This window comes from Vulpes lagopus, chromosome 2 (genome assembly GCF_018345385.1).
Source record: "Vulpes lagopus strain Blue_001 chromosome 2, ASM1834538v1, whole genome shotgun sequence".
NCBI lineage: Eukaryota > Metazoa > Chordata > Mammalia > Carnivora > Canidae > Vulpes > Vulpes lagopus.
The window spans coordinates 57,710,986-57,737,519 of NC_054825.1; the positions used below are offsets into that span (position 1 = coordinate 57,710,986).

At 43.3% G+C, this 26,534-nt stretch overlaps 1 protein-coding gene across 2 annotated transcripts; it reads right to left on the reverse strand.

Annotated features, from left to right (window-relative positions):
• Positions 1-2,280: 2,280 nt before the first annotated feature.
• Positions 2,281-24,876, reverse strand: CCNB2 (cyclin B2). Of its 2 annotated transcripts, none has more exons than XM_041744620.1 (9): positions 24,750-24,876; positions 21,394-21,522; positions 21,179-21,289; positions 11,930-12,100; positions 11,457-11,615; positions 9,754-9,990; positions 9,305-9,445; positions 4,129-4,239; positions 2,281-2,408 (listed from the first exon to the last, which is right to left on the reverse strand). In XM_041744620.1, the coding sequence occupies exons 1-9, from the start codon at positions 24,771-24,773 to the stop codon at positions 2,391-2,393; spliced, it is 1,101 nt and encodes a 366-aa protein (XP_041600554.1). In that variant the 5' UTR covers positions 24,774-24,876; the 3' UTR covers positions 2,281-2,390. The 2 variants fall into 2 exon arrangements, with proteins under 2 accessions (XP_041600554.1, XP_041600553.1); XM_041744619.1 differs by lacking the exon at positions 2,281-2,408 and adding an exon at positions 2,817-3,067.
• Between the last annotated feature and the right edge of the window lie 1,658 nt (positions 24,877-26,534).

A 26,534-nucleotide genomic window follows, 5' to 3' on the forward strand; every position in this document is an offset into this window, starting at 1 on the left:
CCACAAAGGCAACAAGAACAGCCCCAGTCCTGCCCCCATGTGCCCCACCTACTGCCAGGCAGGAAGTCTGCTTCTCCCTCTCCCTCCCCAAACTCGTTCTCTCTCAGATCTGAAAAAAAAAAAAAAAAATGCAATGAACATTCCTTGCAAAGTCCACACACCATATCCACTCATATTCTAGTGGCCAGAACTTACTCATGTGGCCTCACTGCCAGGGAAGTTGGGAGTCTCTTCCTGAGAGAATTAGCCTCAGTGCAGAGAGCAGCTTGCCAGGGCACCAGGGAGAGGTCTTCCCCTTCAGGCATGTCTCCTTCCAAGCAGCGATGTCCACAAGAACAAGAGTGAGACAACCCGGCCACCACGTAATCCTGTAACCGATGATCTCCACCGGCTTGTGTGCCACAGAGCGAGGCTTACAGAAAATCCCAATTTTTTCTCTTCTGGACTCCTCCAGACTCCGCAGACCTCCCGAGTGGAGCTGGGCAGACTAAGGGCCCCTGCCTCTACTTGCTGCTTTTACCATGGTCTCAGGAATGCAGTACGCACAGGACGCATCTTCATTAGCTTAAATAGGAAAACACCTAATGATGTTCCTGGTACCCTTCACTTTTATGGTCAGAGAGCGGAAGCCATTCTGCAACATCTGCTCGCTCCCTTTCCTGCCTCGTGTTGGGTCTCTCCCGAGGCCTAGCTGGCCTTCACAGCTGCTCCTGAACTTAGGAGTTTCACTCTCATCAGTTACTTCACACCTTTCCGTCCTCCAGTCCTGTACCTGCCCCCTCTGACAGGCATGGCCTAGGCTAAAACCACTTTGCAATGAAAGGCTCAGTACAGTTCACTACCTTGCCCAAGGTCACATAGCTTGTAAGTAGAGGAACCATCATTTGACCCTTGATCTGACCCCGAGGCCCATGCTTTTCATTTTTGTCTTCAATCCAGCTATTATCAAGGAGTTTGATAGGCTAATGTCAACCTTTCAACTTCCAATTCTTTTTCTCAAAAAGCAAGAATCAAAAATTTTTTTAAAAAGGAAGAAAACCTCACAAATAGGACTCAATAGCTTTAAATTTGCAAACTCCTTTGATGGGCAAGCATGGTGTCTAACATATCTTTGAATGCCCAGAGTCCGTCTCTTCCCAGATCCTTCAACTAATAGCCACTAACACTGGGGCATATCCAGACACTGCTCAGGGCTGGCCATATCTTACCCAGTACTCCAGCACTATGAGGGAGATGCTCTTAGCCCCATTTTACAGAAACAGCTCCACACAGCTGTCAAGTTGACTCAAACCCATGGAATCCAGCTTCAGGATGTGTGCTCTTCAAACTGTGGTTACATCATCTCATTTTCGAATTCGGTGTTTTTATGATATTATGATTCCTACTTTTACAGCTTCTCTCACATTTATAACACTTTAGTTTTGGGTGCCTGCCGTGGCACATAAGGAAGTATCTTAAAGGTCTTTTTTTTTATGACATCCTGGAAGTATGAATTTCCTGAGTCAGGGTATTTAATTTTTAACTAAGCAAAATATGCAATAAGCTATAAAATATTCCCACAAAACCCATCCCCTTCTTGATGAGAAGTTGGAGCACATGCATCCCTGGGAAATAACTTTGCTTTTCAGAGCCAGGAAAGCTCCCTGCGTGGTCTCACTTCATTACTATTCACATGTGTGACCCAAGTCAGTGTAAGGGTGCCATGGGAACAAGCCTCACTCAACAAGGGATACTTAGAAAACCTTACACCAGGACTTCAATATATACAGACTCCTGGTTCCTCTAAGTGCTCAGCACCTAAAGACTTGCATAGGTGGCCCAGACCTGCCTAGGGAGAGAGGTGGGGAGCGAGCCCTCGCTGGAGCCACCCAGGCTCTCCTCCCAGGGCAGTCACAAGCCACAGGTGAGTCACAGAACCAGCACCTGAAGACCTCACTGTCACACAGAAGGCAGCTTTTATCACACTCTCCCTTGGGGGAAGGCAGAGTTAGAGTTTACTGCAAAGCTTCAGAGCCTTTATGAATCTTAATGTGAGTTTGCAATGTTTCCCAAATGTATTTGACTAGCTGCTCCTTTCTCTCAAAAAGCAATTAACATGTATTGAACTAATACTTTGGGAAGTTGTTGCCATAAGGCACTCATTTATGACTGAGAATGCATTCCCCCTTAAAGAATAATGGTTTTTTTTTTTTAAGATTTTATTTATTTATTCATGAGAGAGTCTGAGAGAGAGAGAGAGAGAGAGAGAGAGAGAGGCAGAGACACAGGCAGAGGGAGAAGCAGGCTCCATGCAGGGAGCCTGACATGGGACTTGATCCCAGGACTCCAGGATCACACCCTGGGCTGAAGGCGGCGCTAAACCTCTGAGCCACCCGGGCTGCCGGAGAAGGTCAAATGTGATTGACTGCCTGCCAAAAAAATAAATAAACAGTAACCTATGACATTAGCTTAAATAGGAAAATGCATTCCAACCTTCAACTCTAACAAGGTGTTGCAGGCCATTTTCGTTATCCAATGTTGGCCTTTAGGACGACGTTCCTGGTCCCCACTGTGCCTTTGAGACAGAGACACATTATGAGGGTTCCTCCTTGCAATTCAGGTTGCCCTCACTCCAGTGAGCCAGGTGTTCCTGTATAGGATAAGATAGTTGAGTAGGTTCTAGAAAGACAATTGTCATGGTTATCCTCCCATTTTCAATTCATGCTATTCATAATATCTCAAAAAAGAAGTTAGACTAAGCTTCTGCTGACTTTTTTCAGTATAAAACACAAATAAATACACACAGGATACCTTAAGAAAAATTAATAGCTTTATTTTTCCTCAATATACACTTAGAAAATAGGTCTAAGAAAAGGTTTCATGAAATAGACCAGAGGACTATATACAAAGTGAAGAGTTCCAAATCAGTAAGACAAAGTGCACGGACGAAGCATTCTCCCCCCAGGGCCACGGCAGCCTACGACCGTCCCATCAGAGGCGAGGCAAGCTCTTGGATGGCTTTTGAGTTCAGCTGAGGAATTGTGCTGATCTTCAGGAGTTTGCTGCTTGCATACTTATTCTTGATGGCCTGCAGAAGTCATCTGTGATTAGGTCACACATCGGGACCCCCACCTTATACCTCGTTCCTAGTCTAACTCCCAAGTACGTAAGGGCCAGACCCACAATCTCCAATTGAAGATGCCGCATCACTGAAGCCAGCAAATAGTTTGAGGTCATAATGTGTGGCACCTGACAATTTCCTTCTGTGCCCAGCAACAGATAGAGCCCAGCTGGTAGCACAGGTGGTGGAGGCATAAACGATGTCAAGGTCCAAGGAGGAGGCTTTCTCCCCTATGTGGCCAGAGGGGTGGGAGGTGGGAGCCGTGTTTGTCATACCTAAGTACCATCAGGACATAACAGGTCTGCCAGGACGGGAGCAGTAACTGGCAATAAAAGCAAGTGGCAACCAGTGCTCAGCAGATCCCAGACAACACCCTCAGGCCTGAAAACACGTTCCACTTCCACGGTGTGCTGAGCTATGCAGAAAGCTCACACAAGGAAGTGAATCAGGTTGTGAGGACACTTGGCACAGATGCTGGCTCTTTGTCACCAGATCCCTAGTGATTTTCTGTCACACAAGGACAGGACGGCACCCAATCTGCTCTGACTCCACAGATACCAGCCTCCCGGGAAGCTCTCTGAATGGGTTTCTTGCCCCTCCTCCTCCTCCATCATGCTTGCAATTCAGGTGCCTTCTGGTCATTGTCCCAAAAGGTCCCGGACAGGGATCCTGAATACCCCCAGCCTTCCACAGGGCCCTTTGTGATGTTCCAGATGTCATGGTGAGCACCTCCCCTGACTCCTGAGTGCTGTCCCCAGGATGCAGGGATGAGCATGGCTAAACACACCGAATGCCTGGCTGCCTGCCTACACTGGGCCTGGACACAGCCTAGCTACCATGTTTTAAAGAAAGTCTGCTTTTGGGGTATATCAGTATGCTCCATCCCCTGCTGTACTGAAAAAGAGTGTGCTAAAACAGATTCTCACATATGCCAGTATTACATGAAAACACAAACACATACATACACATACCCTCATTCACAAAACCCATAATCTAATGCTTTCCACAGTTTAGGAAGGAGTACTTACGATGAATTTCGTTAAGTTTTCATTAACTTTCACTACATTTTTGGCCATGTGCTGCATGACTTCCAATAGTTCATTCTCTGTGTATCCAGTATAATACTGCTGCTTTAAGTTCTGGAACACAACGCAAAGAGTAGGGGCAAGATAAAGGCTTCACTTCTTTAGAAAAGCATGGTTTATACATGCTGACATCACTTATCACTTACATAAAAGCTGTAAAACTATATTCTTACCTTTTGAAAATTCAGTAACAGCCCTAAACAGTATCATGCTGCCAGCAAAGCAGCCAGTAAATGCCAGATGACTTTGGCTCTGAGCAAGACTAAAGGAAGACGATGTACAGCTTCAGCTAAATCAAGTGTCAAAGGTCCTGTATCATTTTTAAAAGAAGGTTGCACAGGTATGTAGGCTCCTCCAAGTAACAAAACTTTCATGCTAATCTCTATCACCACACTGAAAAGGGATGGAAAGTAGGAAAGAGTAAAAACAAAACCCAACAAAGGAATGCCTGCTTCACAGGAATGGCAGAGACCTGGGACTAGCAGTTCTCACGTGTTACCCACCCCTCATCAAAGCCCTACTGGGCAGTGGCTGGTGGGGAGCTCAAGAGTCCAGATATCCATACTGTCAGTTAGGGAAAGAGGTTCAGAACTAAGAAATATGGGCCACAAGTGGCAGTCGAATCTATGAAATTCAGAAGAACTAAGATTACCTGGAATTCTTGTTTGGCCCTGTGTACATAAGCACTGGAGAACAGAGAAGCCTCTACCCCCAGCCTTGTGACCTAGGCTCCCAGAGAACAAAAATCAAGCAACAGGATAGTTCCTGATTGATAATAAGACCTATCACCTATGTGTAAAGTGTGTAAGTGTATATAGCCTGACTTTATTTCAGTTCTGTGATAAAATTCTAAAGGCTAAAGTACATCTGTGTCATATGCACAATTTAAATGGGAAAATAAATCACAATTTAATTTTAATCTTAAATAGTTTAAAGAAAAAGAATGAAGCAAGAATAGGGGCGCCTGAATGGTTCATTCAGTTAAGCCTCTGCCTTTGCCTCAGGTCATGACCCCAGGGTCCAGGGATCCAGCTCCACGTTGGGTTCCCTGCTTAGTGAAGAGTCTGCTTCTGCTTTTCCCTCTACTCCTCTCTCTCGCTCACTCTCTCTAATAAATAAAATCTTAAAAAGAAGAAGAAGAAGAAGAAGAAGAAGAAGAAGAAGAAGAAGAAGAAGTAGTAGTAGTAGTAGTAGTAGTAGTAGTAGTAGTATGAGTAATTCTCAAATAACACAACTACTGGTCTTTTGAAATCAATTCCCAGAAAACAGGGAGACCTATAGTTAATAGGTTTAGAGCCCAAGGAAGGCAGGTCTAAGAGTAAAGTAATTGAGCTAAAATGAGTCACTGTTATCAGGACCATGTATCATTCATGTACCAGCAGCTTTGTTTTTAATTTCAAAAAATTTCAAATGCACAGAAAAACTGAAATATTATAATGAACGTCTGTATATCCTTTGTGTAGATTCATTTATATTTAACATTTTGCCACTTTCTCATGGTGTCTGCAACTAAGTTTCAAATGGTTCAGCAAATATTGTGTATGTATGTATTCATGTACAATTTTTGAACCATTTGAAGAGGGGTTGCAGACACCATGACACATCACTTCTAAATGTTTCAGAAACATCCCCAAGAAGTATTTTCCGGGGATCCCTGGGTGGCTCAGTGGTTTAGCGCCTGCCTTCAGCCCAGGGCGTGATCCTGGAGTCCTGGGATAGAGTCCCACATCGGGTTCCCTGTATGGGGCCTGCTTCTCCCTCTGCCTGTGTCTCTGCCTCTTTCTCTCTGTGCGTCTGTCATGAATAAATAAATAAAATCTTCAAAAAAAAAAAAAAAAAAGAAAGAAAGAAGTATTTTTCCTATCTAGCCACAAATCATTATCACAGAAAAAAAATCAACATTTCCACACTATCATCTAGTACATAGTCCATACTCAAATTTCTCCCATAGTTCCAAAAATATCTTCTACAGATTTTCCTTTCTGAATCCAGGCCAACCAAGGTACATGCAGTGTATCTGAATTTTTTTTTTTTTTTAATTTAAAAAAATGACTCCTATTTTCTTGGCTTTACATGACAACTTGTTTGAAGGATCCAGGCCAGTTACTTTTAGAATGTCCCACATTTTGGGGTACCTGAGTAGCTCAGTCAGTTGAGCGGCTGCCTTTGGCTTGAGTTGTGATCTCAGGGTCCTAGAATCGAGCCCCACGTCAGGCTCCCTTCTTAGGGGGGTAGTCTGCTTCTCCCTTTCCATTTGCCCCTCTCCCCTCCTCATGCTCACTCTTCATCTCTCTCTCTCTAATCAATCAATCAAACAATCTTAAAAAAAAAAAAAAAGTGTCCCACATTTTAAATCTCAGTGTTTCCTGACAATTGGATTCATGTCAAACATTTTGGGTATGAATTTCACATAGGCGATCATGTATACATCCTACTGCACCAGAAGACCGGTCAAATCAAGAGGTCCTACCACCGGTGATGCCAAGCTTGATTACCAAGTTAAGGTGGTAAGTGCCAGACCGCTCTATCACAGAGGCATGGTTTTTCTTCAGAATTACTATAGATCTGTGGGGTGGATATTTTGAGACCATGTGAATCTTGTTCTCCAAAACTATTTCACCTTATGATATAAGCATCAGTTGATTCTTGCTTTAATTGGTTATTGCATTAGGAGTTACAATCCGATTTTTTATTTTATTTATTTATTTGAAAGGGAGGGCAGCTCAGGTGGCTCAGCGATTTAGTGCTGCCTTCAGCCCAGGGTGTGATCCTGGAGACGCAGGATCAAGTCCCACGTCAGGCTCCCTGCATGGAGCCTGCTTCTCCCTCCCATGGATGTGTCTCTGACTCTCTCTCTTTCTCACTCTGTGTGTGTATGTGTGTGGGGGGGTGTCTCTCATGAATAAATAATAAAATGTTTAAAAAAAATAATAAAGGGGAGAGAGAGCAAGTAGGGGAAAGGGAGAAGCAGATGCCCCATGGAGCAGAGACCCCGATATGGGGCTCAATCCCGGGACCCTGAGATCAAGACTAGACCTTAATCGACTGAGCCACCCAGGCACCCCTACAATTTGATTTCTAACTCTACCATTCTTTCTGCCTTAATTAGCTGTTATTCTACTGATTTAAGAAAAAAAAAAAGGCCCCCTCTTCCATTCTTTCTTTTTTAACATTATAAATACATGGATTTTTAAAAATGCGTTACAATCTATTACTGTCCCTGTTCTTTTTAAAGTTCAGATTTAGGAGCACCTGCGTGACTCACTGGTTGAGCATCTCCCTTCAGCTCAGGTTGTGATCGCGGGGTCCCAGGATTGAGTCCCACACCAGGCTCCCTGTGGGGAGTCTGCTTCTTCGTCTACTTATGTCTCTCCCTCTCTCTGTGAATCTTTCATGAATAAATAAAATCTTAAAAAATAAAATTAAATTTAAAAAGAAAAAACCTCAGATTTAGTAAGAGCTCTTTCAAGCCAGTTCCTAATGTCCTTTTATTTTTTTCCTAATGTCCTTTTGATGTGCCCCATTGATCTTTGAGAATTTGCTTGGTATCTATTATAAACTGATCTAGGCAAAAAACAAGAAAACAAAACAAAACCCACACACAAAAAAACTGACCTAGGCTCACCTTGTGCTTCCTCTGCCACAGGCCTGATATTAGTGTTTCTCCAGGGAGGCCTAGTTCCTAGTGGGTTATGGCATTTAGTATCCAAGATGTGGGCACTACATATGTTCATTGCTACGTGCCTATCATTGTTTCCGGTCCCTGTCATTACTAGTTTACTCATATTTCCAAAACAGATTTAATGTTACAGGGTTTTCCTTTTGTTTTCAATTGTTAATAATATATTATCTCTCTTCCTATGGTGAAAATTTTAGTCTTTGGTAACCTGAATGTTTGCTTTATTCTGTAATATTCATAAAAAGTTTCACAATTATAACAGATTACTATTAACAATATATCTCCTAAGTAAACTTTAAACATGTTGCATTTTTTAGTTCTTTGATTTGCCTAACCACATACCACTAAGGATGCACAGTTAGAATATTGCCTTTAAAAGTTATGTGAATTAATTCTTCCCTGTGTTCTGGTACCAATTTGATAGTGACATTGTTGTTTCTGCTTAATTCCATTTAGAGTTTTGCATCAACACTCATATTGTTCAAAACCCAAAAAAGTTACATTATATTGTACACAATTAATAAAAAGTTACAACCAGAAGTCTTGTTCTCATCATCAGCCTACTACACTGTTGCCTCTCAATCCCACAGGTATGATTTTCATTAGTTTCTGGTCTACGTGTAGTTTTTGAAAAATTAGAAAATACATAAGCACACACTCTCTTATTCCCCTTCTATCTTATATAAAATGTCAAACGTATACACTTGTGTAGAGGAACAGCTCTGCCACGGTGCCCTGGCAATCTTGCGTGTATCCACATAGGGCCACCCAGGCAAAGGCCTGAACCACAGCTTACTTATATTGTCTTGGCAAAATGTTTTGTGATCCTCCTGGAACAGCAGAGGATGGAGGCGTGGGAGGAGCTGCTCCCATTCCCTTCCGGATCTCCCTGCCAAGAGGCTATTACAAAACTGTTTCTTAACACCTGGCTTCTGATGAGGCTTCCATCCTGTCGCTCTTGGGGTACATCTACAGACTATAAGACTGCTTAGTGGCAGTCTAGAATTTGCTCAACCACAGAAGGGTATCCCAGGACTCACACTGCAGTCATCTGGTCCCTTTTTTGGTGTGTGAGATAAGGACCCAGATTGCTGGCAGCTTTGGCTACTTATATGAATTTAAAAGTGGCTCCTTTTATCTTTACTGGCGAAATCAGTCAGGCCTTGGCCTTGCTTTGTCTTATATGCTTGACAACTTGTTTGTTTCACTTAACCAAAGATCCCAGAAATGTTAGCGCACAAGTCGTTGGTGGCCTTCCTCAGTCTTCACAACTCTAAGCACACTTGGTGCCATGGCATGGTTACTCAGTCTCCATCTGAAGCATTCTTTTAGGCCTCTTGGGTTTTAACAACTGCTTCAAGGATAGTGTTGTGAAAATGCTAAGGCCTTTCATATCAAGAGGGCGGGAAATATAACCTAATTTCTTAACCCAACACTTACCCATTTTCCTTGGCCCAGAATCCTTTGGGACAGGCAGGAAGCAGCTGCTGCCACCTTTGAAGGGTGATAATGCACCATGTCATAGTCGATGAGAGTCAGCTCCATGAGATATTTGGCTAAAGTATGCTGTTCCACATCAACCTACAAAAGAACAGCCAAGGACAATGAGAAGCATGGCTACTATGACCCTCTTGCGAAATCCTGGGTGAAGGCCTAGGAGTTCAAATCCACTCAACTCACCAGTCCTGCTCAGCAACTGCCCTAATTCCACAGTGTGTTACTAACACAGAGCATGAGGTCTTTTCTCTTAAGAACTGAGAGATATGCATTAGGACTTATTGAAAAGATGTTTCCTATAAATGCCTAAGTTGTCTTTTAATTGGATCAATGTTTCTAGGATAAGACAACAAGCAGCAAAATAAAGTCTGGTATGGACTGGAGGCACTTACCTCCCCAGCTTTTGATGCCCGTCTTAAGAAATGCAGTGGCAAAGGTCGACCCAGCTCAAATTTCAGTTCTTTCAAAATCAGTGTTTCCATTTCTCGGATCTGGGAACTGGTATAAGCATTGTCTGTGATGTAAACGAAGTCTTCAATATTTGGAGAAAACATCTCCTCATACTTGGAAGCCAAGAGCAGAGCTGTAATCCCAACCAGCTGAAGCTTCTTACGAGAAACCAGCTGAACCTAATTGAAGATGAACGTGTCAAAAGTCCTATCTAACAAGAGGACTGGGCCTCTGGGGCTCTGGAAAATGAGAGGGGACCACATCCCAGAGAAGCACACATCGTCTCTGCTTGCATCCCTCTTACAAGCACAGGTAACCTATACGTTAATAGCAAGTACCATCGGGCACTTGGCTGGCTCAGTCGGTGGAGTGTGTGACTTGATCTCAGGGTTGTGGGTTCGAGCCCCACATTGGGTATATAGATTATGCCTGAGAACCAATCTCCTGGTCTGTGCTCCAGCCCTGTCATCCCGGCTTGAGTCTGGGTGAAGCCCCACCTGGCATTCAACATGTCTGCATCAAGATGAGGCCAAGCCCCAAAGCAGGATAAAATAATGGATACCTAGGGATGAAGAAGGGGATCTCTCAAACACTTTCTTAATCCTTACCAAAAGTGCACTCATTATTCAGCCTAAACAACATTGGAAGAAGATTCAGAGTCGGGGAAAATCACAGCTCATGGTATAAGTGTTTCCCTTAATTTTTTTTTTTTAAGGGGACTTTGCTTTCCTTGCTTCAACTCTTATTGAACATCTACCTAAAATTAACTACTCTCCTACCCAATGAGGAATGTATAATGTAAACCACTGAATCTATGCTTTCATAGGATTTTGCAGTATCTCAGAGTCATTATTATAATAAACACAATTATTACTGTGAATTTATACCTGAACTGTATCCTAAATGTTGACTTTAATAAATCCTTATCTGCAGGGCTACTGGCTGGTGGATAGCACACTAGTGTGCTTAATGTCTGGCATTTCTTCTAACTGATCAGTGGTTTTTTGTTTTGCTTTGTTTTGTTTTGTTTTTGTTTTTGATCAGTGTTTTGTGTCTGCATTTGATAACTATTTCGATGATCACTTCCACCTCTCAGCTTAATTTCGGACATTCCTCTACTTCAGAACTTCCGTTGTCAGTACACTCCCCACACATATCCTTCTTAAATAATTCTGCATCCTCTCTTTTCCCCAGTGATTCATGTCACAGTTGCCTGGAAACTGCAATATTCTCTAGCTAAAATCCTCATTTTTCAGATGAGGAAACTTAACACCAAGGAGTACCAAACTATAAGCTACAGGGAAATCCTGTAAGCAGGCCTGAGAAACCAGTGCCCGCAGGCACCACAGGCTTCCGGTTGACTTTCAGACCTCTTGCTGCTATGTTTCCTTTGAAGAATGACTGGCCATGCAGCGTTGACCTCCCGCCCCAGCACTCCATGGAAGGCTGACCCAGCAGAAATGCCTAGCACTGGTCAGCGTCACCAGAGGTTGGACACACCTGGCTCCTTCCTCTTCTAGCACCTCAAGTTCCTCGGTTTCTCACAAAGTGGCTTTTATCTTTTCTTCCAGGTTATCACCCTCTGGTGTTGCATAAACGCAATTACAGTGAGCCACTGGTACAATGTCCCCAAAGCCACACTTACCTGTAAAAATCGGTCCATGACGGCGATGCACATGTACAGAGTCTCCTGCAGCAGCCTAAACTTGGAGTGGACTTGCACCAGCCAGTCCACCAGGATGGCGCGCATGCGTCCGTTTATCTCTCTTCCATCTAAGAAGTGTGGATTTATGGACTGCAGAACCTGTTGGTGGAATTAAAAGTTTAAAAAGCTGACCTCAGGGCAGCCGGGGTGGCTCAGCGGTTTGGTGCCGCCTTCAGCCCAGGGCAAGATCCTGGAGTCCCGGGATCAAGTCCCACGTCGGGCTCCCTGCATACAGTCTGCTTCTACCTCTGCCTGTGTCTCTGCCTCTCTCTCTCTCTCTCATGAATTCTCTCTCTCATGAATAAATAAATAAAATCTTAAAAAAAAAAAAAAAAAAGAAGACCTCATTCCTTCCCAACTGTGTGGTAGATTCCACATTGGTTGCACAGTCAAAGCACAAAAGGCGCGCTCACCTCAAGCTGCCGTAGATACTGGTAGATATCCTTAACATAGTCACTGCAGAGCTGAGGGTTTTCCCAGTCCTCGTGATCAATGTCCTCAATTTTGCAGAGCAAGGCATCAGAGAAAGCTTGGCAGAGGTTCTCTTCCTTCATGGAGATCTCCTCCAGGGCCGGCGGAGGACCCTACATGAACGAATTAAAGTGCACATACCACTACGTCGGCAGGAGCCTGAACCGTTAATCATGGCCACATATGCACAGAGTCAACAGGTTTAAGAGTATCATATGCATTTTTAAAATATGTGAAAGCCAAAACAATAAATTTCACAGTAAGACATGAGGAATTCAAGATGTAGTAGATGAAGTTTTTAGAGATATACTCCTCTGTATACAATCCTCATATTTTACTCCAAAAGAAAACCGGAAGTCCTCAAGGTGGCCTGAGGGCCTGCATGATCTAGCTTGGCCCTCTTCCTTTACTCACCTGTCTCCTATTTCTCTCCCCTAGGTTTGCCTCACGGCAGCCTCCCTGACTGCAAGAGTGCTCCCTCTTCCAACAATGCTCGCATTTTTGTCCCTGCACCCTCATGGGCAATTCTCTCACCATCTTCAAGTTTTGTTTAAATGTTACCTTCTCAATTAGGTCTATCCTGACCCCTATTTCAAATTACCATCTGCCACCTATTTCCCCACTTCACACATGTCATTTCTCTGTGTTTTTCCCCATAGAACCTATAACCTTCTAACATATTACAGAGTTTACTGTGTATGACGTGTATTATTTTCTATCTCTGCTAGACTGTCAGCTCTATAGAGCTTATAGAGATAGAAGAGGTAGGAAATGATATTTATAAATAAATACATTTACGGGACGCCTGGGTGGCTCAGCAGTTGAGCGGCTGCCTTCGGCCCAAGGCGTGATCCCAGAGTCCTGGGATTGAGTCCCACATCGGGCTCCCTGCATGGAGTCTGCTTCTCCCTCTGCCTGTGTGTCTCTGCCTCTCTCTCTCTGTCCCTCATGAATAAATAAAATATTTTAAAATAAATAATAAATAAATTTACCAATACCTTTATAAATAAATAATACATTTATTTAAACTGATTTTGTCCCCTTCAGCCTCTGAAATACCTATATCATCCCTCACACACAGTAGGCACTCAGTAAATACTTGAGTCAAAGAAACTTAGACACCTGGGTGCAGAAACTCTTAGAGCTGATAGTTCACTTCAGCTGGAGCCTCTTCTCGGAGTATGCAGATTTCCTCTCACAAACTAATTTATTCTAAACTGAGAAACTGGCAATTTAAAAGCAGGAAAGCACATTCTGGCCTATGAATAAAATAGAAGGAAGCAGAGACCAAGGAAGTACACACCCAGTATTTTCTTATGCTGACTGGGTGACTATAAAAAAAAAAAAAATCACACAAATTAAAAATGTATAAAGTAAGTTAAAACAAGTGTTTAATAATGAAGTATAAATAACCCATTACTTTTTAAAAGAATAAGAGGTACTTCTCAAAGTAAAACCTAACAAGACTGCAAGGCTATAAAGACTATGGATTAAAGAAATAAAATACAGAAAGAGAAGGCTGTATAATAAACAACAATTTTAATTAACATTAAAGCTCTGTGATGATAGTTTCCAGGCTTAGAGAAGGATGAAACAGCAGCAGCAAAATATGTATAGTTGTTCAAACCAACCCTTCCCTCCTACATCAGAGTTCTCCAACTGAGGGAGGGCCAGTGGAGCAAGAGTCATGCAGGTATACATGCCATTTATTCAACAACTTCAGAACCTCAACGAACTCAGATGAATATGAGCTACTTAGGGCACCAGGGAAAAACCTAAAGGTTACATTTTCTCTCAAGGAAAATGAGTAGGCAAAAGGTATGCACGTACAAAGTCCCAGAGGAAGCCAAGAGATAAAGGCCATTCTGGGAAGCGTAGGTGATTTGGGATGGCAGGCGTTAGTGCATGATGTGTGAGAAGATGGGTGGAAAGGTGAGTGAAAACCCAAGTGAGGAGTTTAGATTTTACCCGAAGGGAAGTGAACCCACTAAAGGAAATGAGCAAGAGTGGCGAGAATCAGAGGCACCTGGCTGGCTCAGCTGGTAGAGCAAGCAACTCTTGATCTCGGGGTTGTGGGTTTGAGCCCCATGTTGGGTATAGAAATCACTTAGAATCTTTTTAAAAAAAAAAGAGTGACTAGAGTCAGATGTGTATTTTAATGAGCACATACAGCTAGGTTAAGTTCAAGGATAAGTTTGTTTCAAGGATAAGCATCATCACTGTCCCCCGGAAGTACAGTCAGTACTGGGTAGCCTGGTTTAAAGAGGCAGAGGTTACGGTCGTGTGCCATGTGTGCTGCCTTAGTAGCTTGAAATGTTTACCCGTGTCTATTCTGAAGTATACCTGAGTTTAGCCATATCCCAAAGCCAGCAGGAAAAGACATGGATAATTGCTCTGGCCCTTAATTTAGAATTATTTTTTAAAGATTTTATTTATTTACTTGAGACAGAAAGAGAGCAAGAGTGAGAGCAGGAGTGGTGATGGAGGGGGGTTTGGGGATGGGGGAGGGAGAGGGATAAACATACTCCCCGAGGAGCAGGGAGCCTGGTAAGGGGCTTGATCCCAGGACCCTGAGATCATGACCTGAGCCCAAGGCAGATGCTTAACCGAATGACCCAGCCAGGCGCCCCTAATTTAGAATTTCTTAAAAGCATTCCTTTTGGGCTCCAAAATAATTTAATTATTATAAAATCCTTCCTAAGACCCCACTGTCTGTGCAGGTAGTAGCCTAAGCCCTATGGGACAATTATGCAATCCTCTGTCCAGTGCCTGCTGCATGCAAGGCTAAAAGCTTCATCAGCTAGTTAACCATCACAAACTTTTGAATGACAAAAGTGATCTGAGAATAAAAACCTTCAAGTTAGATTAATGAATGAGTTCTGTCGGTTGTCAGAGACAACTGAAAAGTCGTATCAGAAATAACAAAGATGTGAGTTTTTTGCTGAACTTGAGAGCTCTTTTTTGGTCAGGAGCAGGGTGGAGTCTCTGAGCATAGGCTACTGAAATTCTCCTACTACTAAGTTCGGTTTGTTGATAGAATATACTACTATTAATATGCAAACATGTAAGCATTTGTGCAAGTTTTTCGCAACCAGAGTTCCTTTTTTTACTAAGTTTATAATAATGTCAATTAAGTGCAACAAGAAAAGACTCCCAGAAAAACTGTTGCTTCCAATTAGATAGCTCATGATTTGTAGCAATAAATGCGTACTTGTACATACAGAGGCACATACACAATTGTAGAAAGGCAAAATCATTCACTGGGAATAGCTTTAGGGAACACCGTGAAATGGAATTTGGAAGGTAGAAAGAGTAGTAAAAATAAAATGACTTTCTATTCTAGGTACTTGAGGGTGTTTGTTTGTTTTTTTTTAAGATTTTATTTATTTACTCATGAGAGGCACAGAGAGAGAGGCAGAGACACAGACAGAGGGAGAAGCAGGCTCCCCATGGGGAGCCCAATGCAGGACTCATCCCAGGACCTGAGCCAAAGGCAGATACTCAGTGGCAGGCACACCCCAACATGTATTTCTGGGTATTTTGCTTTGTTATGACTGTTTCTTGGGTGATTAAAAATAAAAGGCACTCTTTTTAAAAAAAAAAAATATGTGACGAGGTGCGCTTATTTCCCCTTTATATGTAGTTTTTGTATTAGGGATGGTTAGCCATAAAACATTCTCCTAGTTGAATAATGACTACTGTTGAGGCACTTTTAGGCAACACGCTTGAGCAGTGAAACTTGATCAAAGGAAAGGGGCCCACAGTGACTATCCAGCTGAATGCAAACAGGCTCATTAAGCAAACCACCTCGAAATAGGCACAGGCCCTAAATGACCAATTACATCCATGCATAGTTTTGAAGATTACCCAAAATGGGAAGATTCCATACATTCCCATACTCCTTCATTCCACCCTATGAACTGTGTCCCCTCACCACAATCTTCTGGCAGACAGTCTCTCCTTTGCTGTCCTGCCCACTGCTCCCTAGTGGTGTATCAATGACCTTCTCTCTTGTTCTGCTGTGGGTGAATTCTTTTACCACTCACACTGCTGGCCTCCACCCAATTGGGACACCACACGTTTGGTGGGCCCCCATTTAATCAGAGCGCCCCCACAACTATCACTGAATTTAGTGCTTAGATTAAATCTGTAAATCTAAAACTTCATCTGAATTTCTAGCTCTGACTCCCCAGCACCTCTCCTAAGTCTACATCCATCTCTGCTACAGCCTATTATAATGCATATGATGACATTTCTCCATTTGACTGGGGGCTCCTTGAGGAAAGAGTTGGTAGTTCATTCACCTGATTTCTCCAGTGCCCAGGAAACAAGGGGACTAGTAAAAAAAACCTTCTCTTTCCTTTCCCACAAAAACTCAGTGTTTGCCAAAACCAAACTGGTCAGCAAAAAATAACAAAAACACTGTTTTCTCCAAAAATTGCAGGATAATCTGCTTCTGCAAACATCTGTGAATGGCTGAAACCATTTCAAGTTCTCAGCCAGAGCCCTTTGTGATTCAGTTGCTACATACGGTACAAAGAATAAGACTTGCCCCTAGTTTTGCAGAGTATAGTAAGTGGATTTGGCTGGGAACATCTGCTTTCATGAGCACAGGGCTTATAAATTTTCCAGGGCTCACTGCTGCTAGAACCCTGTGCTCAACTGGCATTTCTACATCTCCAGGGACCAGCTATAAAAGAGCAGCAATGACTGCAGATAGAGCAGATGACAAAGTAAAAGCCATATGGCTGAGCAGAGCCAGGCAAGCAGAGGGTCTCATCTGCCAGGATGAGGAGCTCTCCCTAAACTGTGGATCTCTTCTGTCCTGCATTTCTCAGAGAAAAGAATATTTGTTTTTTGTTTTTTTAAAGATTTTATTTATTTATTCATAAGAGACACAGAGAGAGAAAGAGAGAGAGAGGCAGAGACACAGGCAGAGGGAGAAGTAGGCTCCATGCAGGAAACCCAGCACAGGACTCAATCCTGAGACTCCAGGACCACGCCCTGGGCCGAAGGCAGGCGCCAAACCGCTGAGCCAGCCAGGGATCCCCCAGAAAAGCATATTTGAATTGGAAGTAATTATTGTTCATTAATCCCTGATGTCTTCTAAAATGAGCAGCACAGTTCAGCCATGGAAGTGATATTTATATGAACGGAGTTACAGGTCCATAACTCTTTATCTCAAACACTGTGGCCTCAATTTTATCAGGAAGCCAAAGCAAAGAGTCACCAAGGAAATGCAGAGTTAATTCAGAAACAGTGGAGTTGCAGAAGTCACAGGAGGAAATCTCTCCTTTGTTTTGTTCATAACATTTTTGGTTCTTTTTTGTTTTGGCGGTTTTTTTTCTTCTAATATGTCTTTTTCCCTTCCTCTCTGATTGGAAGGGTAATCTATACTTAGAGTGAAAAATCCGAAAATTTTAAAGAAGAAAATGAAAATGAATCTTATGCCCAACATAATACTCAAAAATAACTACCATCAAATTTTGCATATAAACGCACACTTTTAGGGACACCTGGGTGGCTCGGTCAGTTAAGCATCTGACTCTTGATTTCGGCTCAGGTTGTGAGACCTCAGGATCAAGGAATCAAGCTCTGCACTGGGCATGGAGTCTGCTTAAGATTCTCCCTCTCTCTCTCTGCCCTCCCTCCTCCATCCCCTGCCTCCTCCCACCCCACATACACACAATCTCTCTCAGAAAAATTAATAAACAAATAATCTTTAAAAAAAGAAAACAAAAGGAAATTTGGGGTTGTACTGCATCTATAGTGTTATAATCTGATTTTTCCAATAATGTAACATGCATTTTGACATCTTTCTACTAAAGCATGATATTAATAGTCAATGTATTTCATTAAATGGATTTAAGCTGCTCTGATAATTCCACTACTGGGCATTTACTCAAAGAAGATGAAAATACTAATTTGAGAAGATATATGCACCCCTATGTTTACTGCAACATCATTTACAATGGCCAAGATATGGAAGCAACCCAAGCATCCATCCACAGATGATAGATGTGGTGTGTGCGTGTGTATATAATGGAATATTACTTAGCCTCTAAAAACAGAATGAAATCTTGCCATTTGCAACAACATGGATGGATCTAGCGGGTCTAATGCTAAACAAAATAAGCCAGACAAAGACAAACACCATACAATTTCACTCATAAGCAGATTTTATGAAACAAACAATTAAAAAAAAAGAGAGGGGCACCTGGCTGGCTCAGTCAGAAAAGCATGTGACTCTTGACCTCAGGGTTGTGAGTTCAAGCCCTATGTTGGGTGTAGAGATTACATACCTAAACAAACAAACTTAAAAAAAAAAAAAAAGAAGAAGAAGAAGAAGAGGAGACACCCCCCACCCCCCCCAAAAAAAATCAGGCTCTTTTTTTTTTGTTTGTTTGTTTGTTTTTTTTGTTTTTTTTTTTGTTTTGTTTTGTTTTTTTTTTTTTTCAGGCTCTTAAATATAGAGAACAAACCAGTGGTTGCCATAGGGGAGTTGGGTAGAGGGAATGCTGAATTCGGTTAAGGGGATTAAGGGTATCCTTATCATGGTGAGCAGTGATTGATGGACAGGATTGCTGTACTATGTGGAACACATGAAACATAACACTGTATGTTAATTATACTTGAATTTAAATAGATAGCTTTAACCAATTTTCTAATATTTCTCTATTATATAAGAGATATTCATTGCAGCACTATTTAAAAATCCCTCGTGTGCCTCTAATAATTTTCTCAGGATAAATTCTAAAACCAGATTTGCTGGGTATGGAGAATAACCTTTTGAAACACACTGCCAAATCACTTTCCGGACATGTAGCAGGAACCACAGTCACCGGTATCAAATGTTGCATAAGGGTCAAGAGGTCAGAGCTGTGCTTCTCTGTCTGCCTGTGTCTCTCCCTCTCATGAATAAATAATAAAATCTTAAAAAAACAAACAAACACACATACAAGAGGTCAGAGCTGAAAAGCTGCTTTGGGTTTGGCATTCAGGATACCACTAGAAACCTCCAAGGAAAGGCTCGTGAAAGGAAGGTCAATCTTCAGGATTGTGAGCTTTAGCTTTAGTTCTTCGTTGGACGCACTCTGTCCTGGCTTTAGAACAGCAACATGCGTGCAACCATCACCTGTAAGTAGAAGGCTCCCAAGTCCGCCCTCTCCTTCAGATGTTGTTGGCGTATTTCTGACTGCCATTCCCCGTGGATGTTTGTTACCTCAACAAATCTAAAGCCAAGTGAGATGCTGTCCCCAGAACCACCTCCCTTTCCTGACTTTCCCATTTCTTTACCTTACTGAATAAATGGTTTCTTAAATATACAAGTGCTTGAGGGTCTTCTTCTTCCTCTGCAAATAACACAGCCCAATAATTCCTTATAATACAGGAGGCTGTCCCTGGAAGGAGTTGGTACACCCCAACACATTCCATGTTGTTTCTAGCACCTTTATAGATAGGGGTATATGGATGAGTGCTTAGGGGGGATCCAGGCTAGTTCAAGACCCTCATCAGCTCCTGCTTGGACAACTGCAATACCTCCTAATTTATGGCCCTCCCATGGCCAGCCTACACAGCTTTCATCATTTCCCACCTTCTCAAACTTTCTACAGGCTCCTCATTGCCTAATGGGATAAAATCCAAATTCCAAAGCCTTCAAATCCAACTGTGACCTTCTCAACTTCTATGTTCTGCTTATTCACACAAACCTTCTGATCCAGCTTAGGTGTTCTGACTCCTTCTCCAGAGGACAAGATTATAAGCTTATTTCTGGGGCATCCCTGGGTGGCTCAGCGGTTTAGCTCCTGCCTTGGGCCCAGGGTGTGATCCTGGACACCCGGGATCGAGTTCCACATTAGGCTCCCTGCGTGGAGCCTGCTTCTCCCTCTGCCTGTGTCTCTGCCTTTCTCTCTCTCTCTCTCTCTCTCTCTCTCTCTCTGTGTGTGTAGTCTCTCATGAATAAGTAAATAAAATCTTAAAAAAAAAATTTTAAAAAAAGCTTATTTCTGCTTTGGTGCCTTGATTCCTATTGTGCTTTGTTCCACCAAAAAAGTGCTCTTTCCTGTCAGCATCATCTCTAACCTTAAAAATCCTACTCATTCCATGAAGTTTCCCCCAACCACTCCAACCCTTAGTGTTCTCTCCTCCCATAGAAGCATGTTCTGAAGGATGGTGCTTCCATCTACTCCAGACATTTGATGCTCAATCATCCATTGCCCAGGGGCATCTGGCATCATTCCCCAGAACTACTAATTTCAGGTACATAGGCCCCTTCTGGATAGTCTCCTCAAGGCAAGAAATCTCTTCAGCAGCCTTAACACTACTGGGTGTGTATAGTAAGTGTTCAATATATATAATTCTTGAATATGTCCAATGTGCTATTTTGAAAATTTTCAAACTATGTTATGGATATTATTAATGTACATTATATATATTAAATAAATAAATGTACATACATACACACACACATACACACACAGAGAAAGAGCTGGAAAGATCAAGGTAGTTATTATTATATTCTCAGCACAATAGTGCCTGTCCTATAATTACAGGCCAATAGGTCCATTAGCATTCTAATTCCAGTTGAGCTAACCAGTCACAGACCCACAATTTATCAACACAGAATTTTGGCATTACCTTACCTATACTACATGAACTGTGAGATTCCCCAGCCTTCATTGGCAAGTTCATTCTTATAATGGATCATAAAACCTACCAAATTTCACTCTGAGAACACTAAATTTATTTGAGTACCAAGGTGATTAACTTTGTTATTCAAAGTTAAAACATTATAGTAATGTGCCATCATTAAAAGGATGCATATGTTCAATTTGTACACTGCTGTTTTCAAAGTAGAGCTCTAGTTATGAATGTTCTACAAAAGTTGAGGTGATTGGGCACCTGGGTGGTTCATTCAGTTAAATGGATGCTTTTAGCTCAGGTCATGAGCTATCAGGTCCTGGGATCCCATGCAATCAGGTCCTGGGATCGAGCCCTGTGCTGCGTCCCCTGTTCAACAGGGAGTTTGCCTCTCTCTCTCCCTCTGCCCCTCCCCCTGTTCACAATCTCTCTCTCAAATAAATTAATAAAATCTTAAAAAAAAAAAAAAAGTTGCAGCAATGATAAAGGCACCCCTGCAGTCTAGCCAAAAACAAGCTACTTGGTACGTTTGTAAATACAAAGCATCCTACCTTTGGAGCCAACATTTCCATCTGTACTGGTTTCACAGAAGCAGTAGGTTTCAGTTGTTTGTTGACATTTGTTTTGGTGAGTTGAACAGGTATTTTGGTGTTCTGAGCTTTCTACAAGGAAAAGAAATGTAAATAGGGCAAGACAGCCAGTGTTGCTCTTCAGAGCTATACACAATCAGCCTAGTGTGCACACGTATGGTCCTCATGGCTGTTACCTTAGCTACTTGTGTGGCTCTGGTTGTAACTCTATTTCCAATTTCTTCTAAAACTGCCCGTCTGATTGTCACATGACTCTTAGCTTTAGAATTAACTCCAGTGTCAACATTCTCCAAATCAGTGGACACCTAAAAAAAACAGAGAGTTAATGACGAATTGAGACAACATACACTACTCTGCTAATGTCTGATACCCAAATGTAGAATTTGGGAAGGTGAATATGCAGTGACCTATTTGTGAGAGGGATACATTTTTTACAAAGTTTAAAAATGCTATTTGTGATTGATCATGTCACTTGAAATTAGGCAAATCACTTATCTACTTTATCTGTAAAATAAATAATCCCATCCTTTAGAGTGGCTCAGTCAGTTAAGAATCCTACTCAGCCCGGGTGGCTCAGTGGTTTAGTGCCGCCTTCAGCCCAGGGCATGATCCTGGAGACCCGGGATCCAGTCCCACGTCAGGCTCCCTGCATGGAGCCTGCTTCTCCCTCTGCCTGTGTCTCTGCCTCTCTCCCTCTCTCTCTCTCTCATGAATAGATAAAATCTTAAAAAAAAGAATCCTACTCATGATTTCACCTCATGTCCTGCTCTCTTGGGTTGTGAGATCCAGCCAGACCTCCCCATCCCCCTCCCCCACCCCATTCTGTGCTGGGTAGATTCTGCTGCTTAAGATTCTCTCTCCCTCTGCCTCTCCTCTACCTTACATGCAAGCTCTCACTAACAGCAAAACTTTTCTTTAGAGAGATTAATAACAAGTACAATTAATACACTATTTAAATGCTAATCCTATAGTAGGTCCAGATGTTTAAAACCTAAACTAGCTTTGATTCTTATGCCATTCTACAAAGAAGAAGCGCTCCTAGAGACAGGATATTTAGAGATAATGCCTTTTAAAATGAGGTTGCCATTGCATGGATTCTCTTATAAGTAGATGTTTAGGGCACTGAGGTTGTGTGTAAAATCATATTTTTATTTGTTATAATATTGTGCTGTTATCGTTTTCACAGGTAAAATAGTTTTACTCTCAAATTCAGAAAGTTGAAATGATATGAAATAAAAAAATTATAAGTTGTCCTTAACATACTTTAGACAGAATATGCTTAGAAACAAAGCCTGCTAGAAAAAAAAATTCATATAAAAAAGTTTATTATAGCGGTGATAAACATGAGGAAAAAAAACTGCACGTCCTATCCCTGAGAACTGTGGGTCCTAATCCTAAAAAAAAAAAACTCCCAGTGAGGTGTGAGTGGATCTACAGGGATAGACAGAATGGACCTACCAGGGTAGGCCGAGGGGCAGGGGAAAATTCAAGCCTTCCCTGAACAGAAAGAATTTCACAATGAAAGAACTTTATGGGACGGATGAGACAAAAATTACTTGTCAGTTCAACCTAGATCCACAAAAGGATAGGAATTAAATACTGAATGTGTACAACGTATTAGGATTCTCAAAAGCACACTGTTGAGGTTTTTTTTCCAGCAGTAACTGCCAATTTTAGAAAGTGTTTGGGGCAGCCCCGGTGGCCCGGCGGTTTAGCACCGCCTTCCGCCCAGGGGGTGATCCTGGAGCCCACGTTGGGCTCTCTGCATGGAGCCTGCTTCTCCCTCTGCCTGTGTCTCTGCCCCTCTCTGTGTGTCTCTCATGAATAAATAAATAACATTTAAAAAATAAAAAGTGTTTGAAATTTTAATGCTTATGGGTTGAAGCCTGGTAATCTTAGTTTAAAGCCATCTGGAGAGGAAAACTGGCAGCTTTTAAACTAGCCTTACAGGGATCCCTGGGTGGCGCAGCGGTTTGGCGCCTGCCTTTGGCCCAGGGCGCGATCCTGGAGACCCGGGATCGAATCCCACATCAGGCTCCCGGTGCATGGAGCCTGCTTCTCCCTCTGCCTGTGTCTCTGCCCCTCTCTGTGTGTCTCTCATGAATAAATAAATAACATTTAAAAAATAAAAAGTGTTTGAAATTTTAATGCTTATGGGTTGAAGCCTGGTAATCTTAGTTTAAAGCCATCTGGAGAGGAAAACTGGCAGCTTTTAAACTAGCCTTACAGGGATCCCTGGGTGGCGCAGCGGTTTGGCGCCTGCCTTTGGCCCAGGGCGCGATCCTGGAGACCCGGGATCGAATCCCACATCAGGCTCCCGGTGCATGGAGCCTGCTTCTCCCTCTGCCTGTCTCTGCCTCTCTCTCTCTCTCTCTGTGACTATCATAAATAGAAATTTAAAAAAAAAAAGAAACTTTAAAAAAAAATAAATAAATAAAAATAAACTAGCCTTACAGCCAGGAGGATGGAACTCAGGTGTGTCAGGGCCCTCTATTTTTTTCAGCAAAGGAAAATAGACTTAGATACAAATCAAGCCCACAGGAAAAAAACAAAAACATTCAAAACACCATTAACACTTGGGAGTTTTTGCAAAACTGAAACAAACTACAGAACATGGAAGACTCCTAACTCTGGGAAACGAACTAGGGGTGGTGGAAGGGGAGGAGGGCGGGGGGGGGGGGGGGGGGGGGGGTGACTGGGTGGCGCTCACTGAGGGGGTCACTTGACGGTCACTTGACGGGATGAGCACTGGGTGTTATTCTGTATGTTGGCAAATTGAACACCAATAAAAAAAAATCTATTATTTAAAAAAAAGAAGAAACAAACTAATCTGGACCCTTCTTTATCTCTGCCCTACTGTCCCCAATTATATGCAAAATATCAACTATATGCAAAATATCAATTACATGCAAATCAATTATATGCAAAAAAAAGAAGAAACAAACTAATCTGGTCCCTTCTTTATCTCTGCCCTACTGTCCCCAATTATATGCAAAATCTCTATTACCCTTGATTAAAGAAATTATTTTTTTTTAAAGTGACAAACGCGTATGTTAGTGAACTTAGCCTGGAAGACTTCGTGGGCAGAAATAAATGGGAAACGTATGCAAGGCGAAATGTGAAAAATCCGAAAAGCAGCCACGCCTGTTGCCCAGTCAGAACCGTTCACTCCTTCAGAGTCTCTTCCAGGCCCCCCCCCCCCGCCCCCGCGCCATCCCTTAGCTGGCCGGGAGTCCCACAGAGCCCTCTAGCAACAAAGAGCGCTCGGGGACCGCTCGCGGGGCCCCAGTGCAGCGCCGCTGAGGCTCACTTGACAGGTGCCACCTCCCAGGGGCTTCCCACACCGTCCTCACCCCCCGCCCCGCGCTGGGAGCGGCCGGAGGACGCGGGGCCCCGGCGCGGACGCCGCAGGGAGGCGGGCAGAAGCCGAGAGCCGGGCCCGTTGGGACCAAGAGGCCCCGCGCAGAAGGGAGGAGGAGGCTGGAGGCGCGGCCCGAGCCCCGAGCCCCGCGCCCCGGCCGGGCGCACTCACCGTCGGGCGTCGGAGCAGCGCCATGGGCGAAGCAAGGGGCAGGCAGGAAGGCCAGGCCGGCCCGGGAGGACACCAGCTGCCGCGCCGCCGTCGGCCCGCACTCCTGCCCGCACCGCCGGGGACCTTCGCGAGGTCGCCGATGACGGGATTCAAATGCCGCGCCGCTCGCGCCCCCATTGGGCGGCCGGCCGCGGCGTGCTCCTCCCATTGGCCAGGCGGCGGGCAGCGCCGCAGGCGGATTGGCGGGGTTGTCAAGACCCGTTTGGTTGTCATGACAACGACGTGTGTTGTTTTTTCCGCCTACTGTTTTTTTCGTTTTTTCTTAAGATATTATTTATTTATTCACGAGAGACACACACAGAGAGAGAGAGACAGAGAGACAGAGGGAAACAGGCTCCACGCAGGGAGCCCGACGTGGGGCTCGATCCCGGGTCTCCAGGATCACGCCCTGGGCTGAAGGCGGCGCTAAACCGCTGAGCCACCCCGGCTGCCCCAATTTTCTTTTTCTTTTTCTTTTTCTTTTTCTTTTTCTTTTTCTTTTTCTTTTTCTTTTTCTTTTTCTTTTTCTTTTTTTCTTTTTCTCTCTTTTTCTTTTCTTTTTTTTTCTTTTTCTTTCTTTCTCTTCCTTTCTTCTTTCTTTCTTTCCTATCTTTCCTTTCTTTTTATTTTTTTATTTTTTTAAATCTCGGCCTCTAAGATCAGCAAAAATGAAATGTCTCCCCGAGGAATCAGACGTAGGACGCACTCTCTGAATTTTGAGTAGGTCTCACCTAAGAAGGTGTCTCCACGTTTGTACAGGCTGGACGGAAGTTGCTTCTAGGGAACACCTTGAAAATGCCACTTCTTTTAGTTTAATTGTATTTTTAATTTAATTTTATTTATTCATGAGAGACAGAGAGAGAGAGAGGCAGAGACACAGGCAGAGGGAGAAGCAGGCTCCATGCAGGGAGCCCGACGTGGGACTCGATCTCGGTCCCCAGGATCACACCCTGGGCTGGGCCTAAGGCAGGCCCTGAACCGCTGAGCCCCCCGGGGATCTCGGAAAAGCCACTTCTGACCTTTATTCCTCTTCCGGAAACTGCGGTTTGGGGTTTGTGTCGGGTCAGCTTGGGTGTGGTGGGGAGACGCCTCTGAGCGGTTCTGGGGCAACCCCGTTAGGTGGTTGAGACTCAAACGTGTGCCAGAGGAGTGGGAATTGAGGGGTTTACTCAAAAGCTAAGGCTCCCAAGGAGAGGAATTAATAAAAAGGTAAATGTGCTTTGTGTGGTTCATGATTCATGTAAGCCCTCCAGGGTATTACCTGCGTCTCGCACATTTTCCCGTGTGTATTATGGTCGGTGCTCAATAAATACTCCTCGAATAAACCACCCTATGACGTGTAGAGACTTTAAAATGAGAAAGAAGGTGTGATGCGCACTTGGGCAGAAGGGTGGGAAGATCAGGGTCAAGGCCGGAAAAGAGGAAAGAAAAACAAGGGAGAGGAAAGGTCCAACTCCTCCAGTAGAGGCAGTGGCATGACAGTGGCTATCAGCCTCCGCCTAAGAATTTGAGCAAGCTTTCCCATTTCTACCAATTTTTACCACTGTTAGTGGGGATACTAAAGGGCCTTGAAGGAAGTTAAGTAATCTGGGTTAAACTCTGCCCTTGCTCTTCCATCTGACATCTCTAAACCTGTTTTGCTGCTACTATCTGGCTTGGAAAGATTTGTTTATCCATTGACTGATTACTGAAAATTAGGTATCCAGTGAAAACGTCTTAGGAAGGAAAAACAGATGTTTAGTGCAC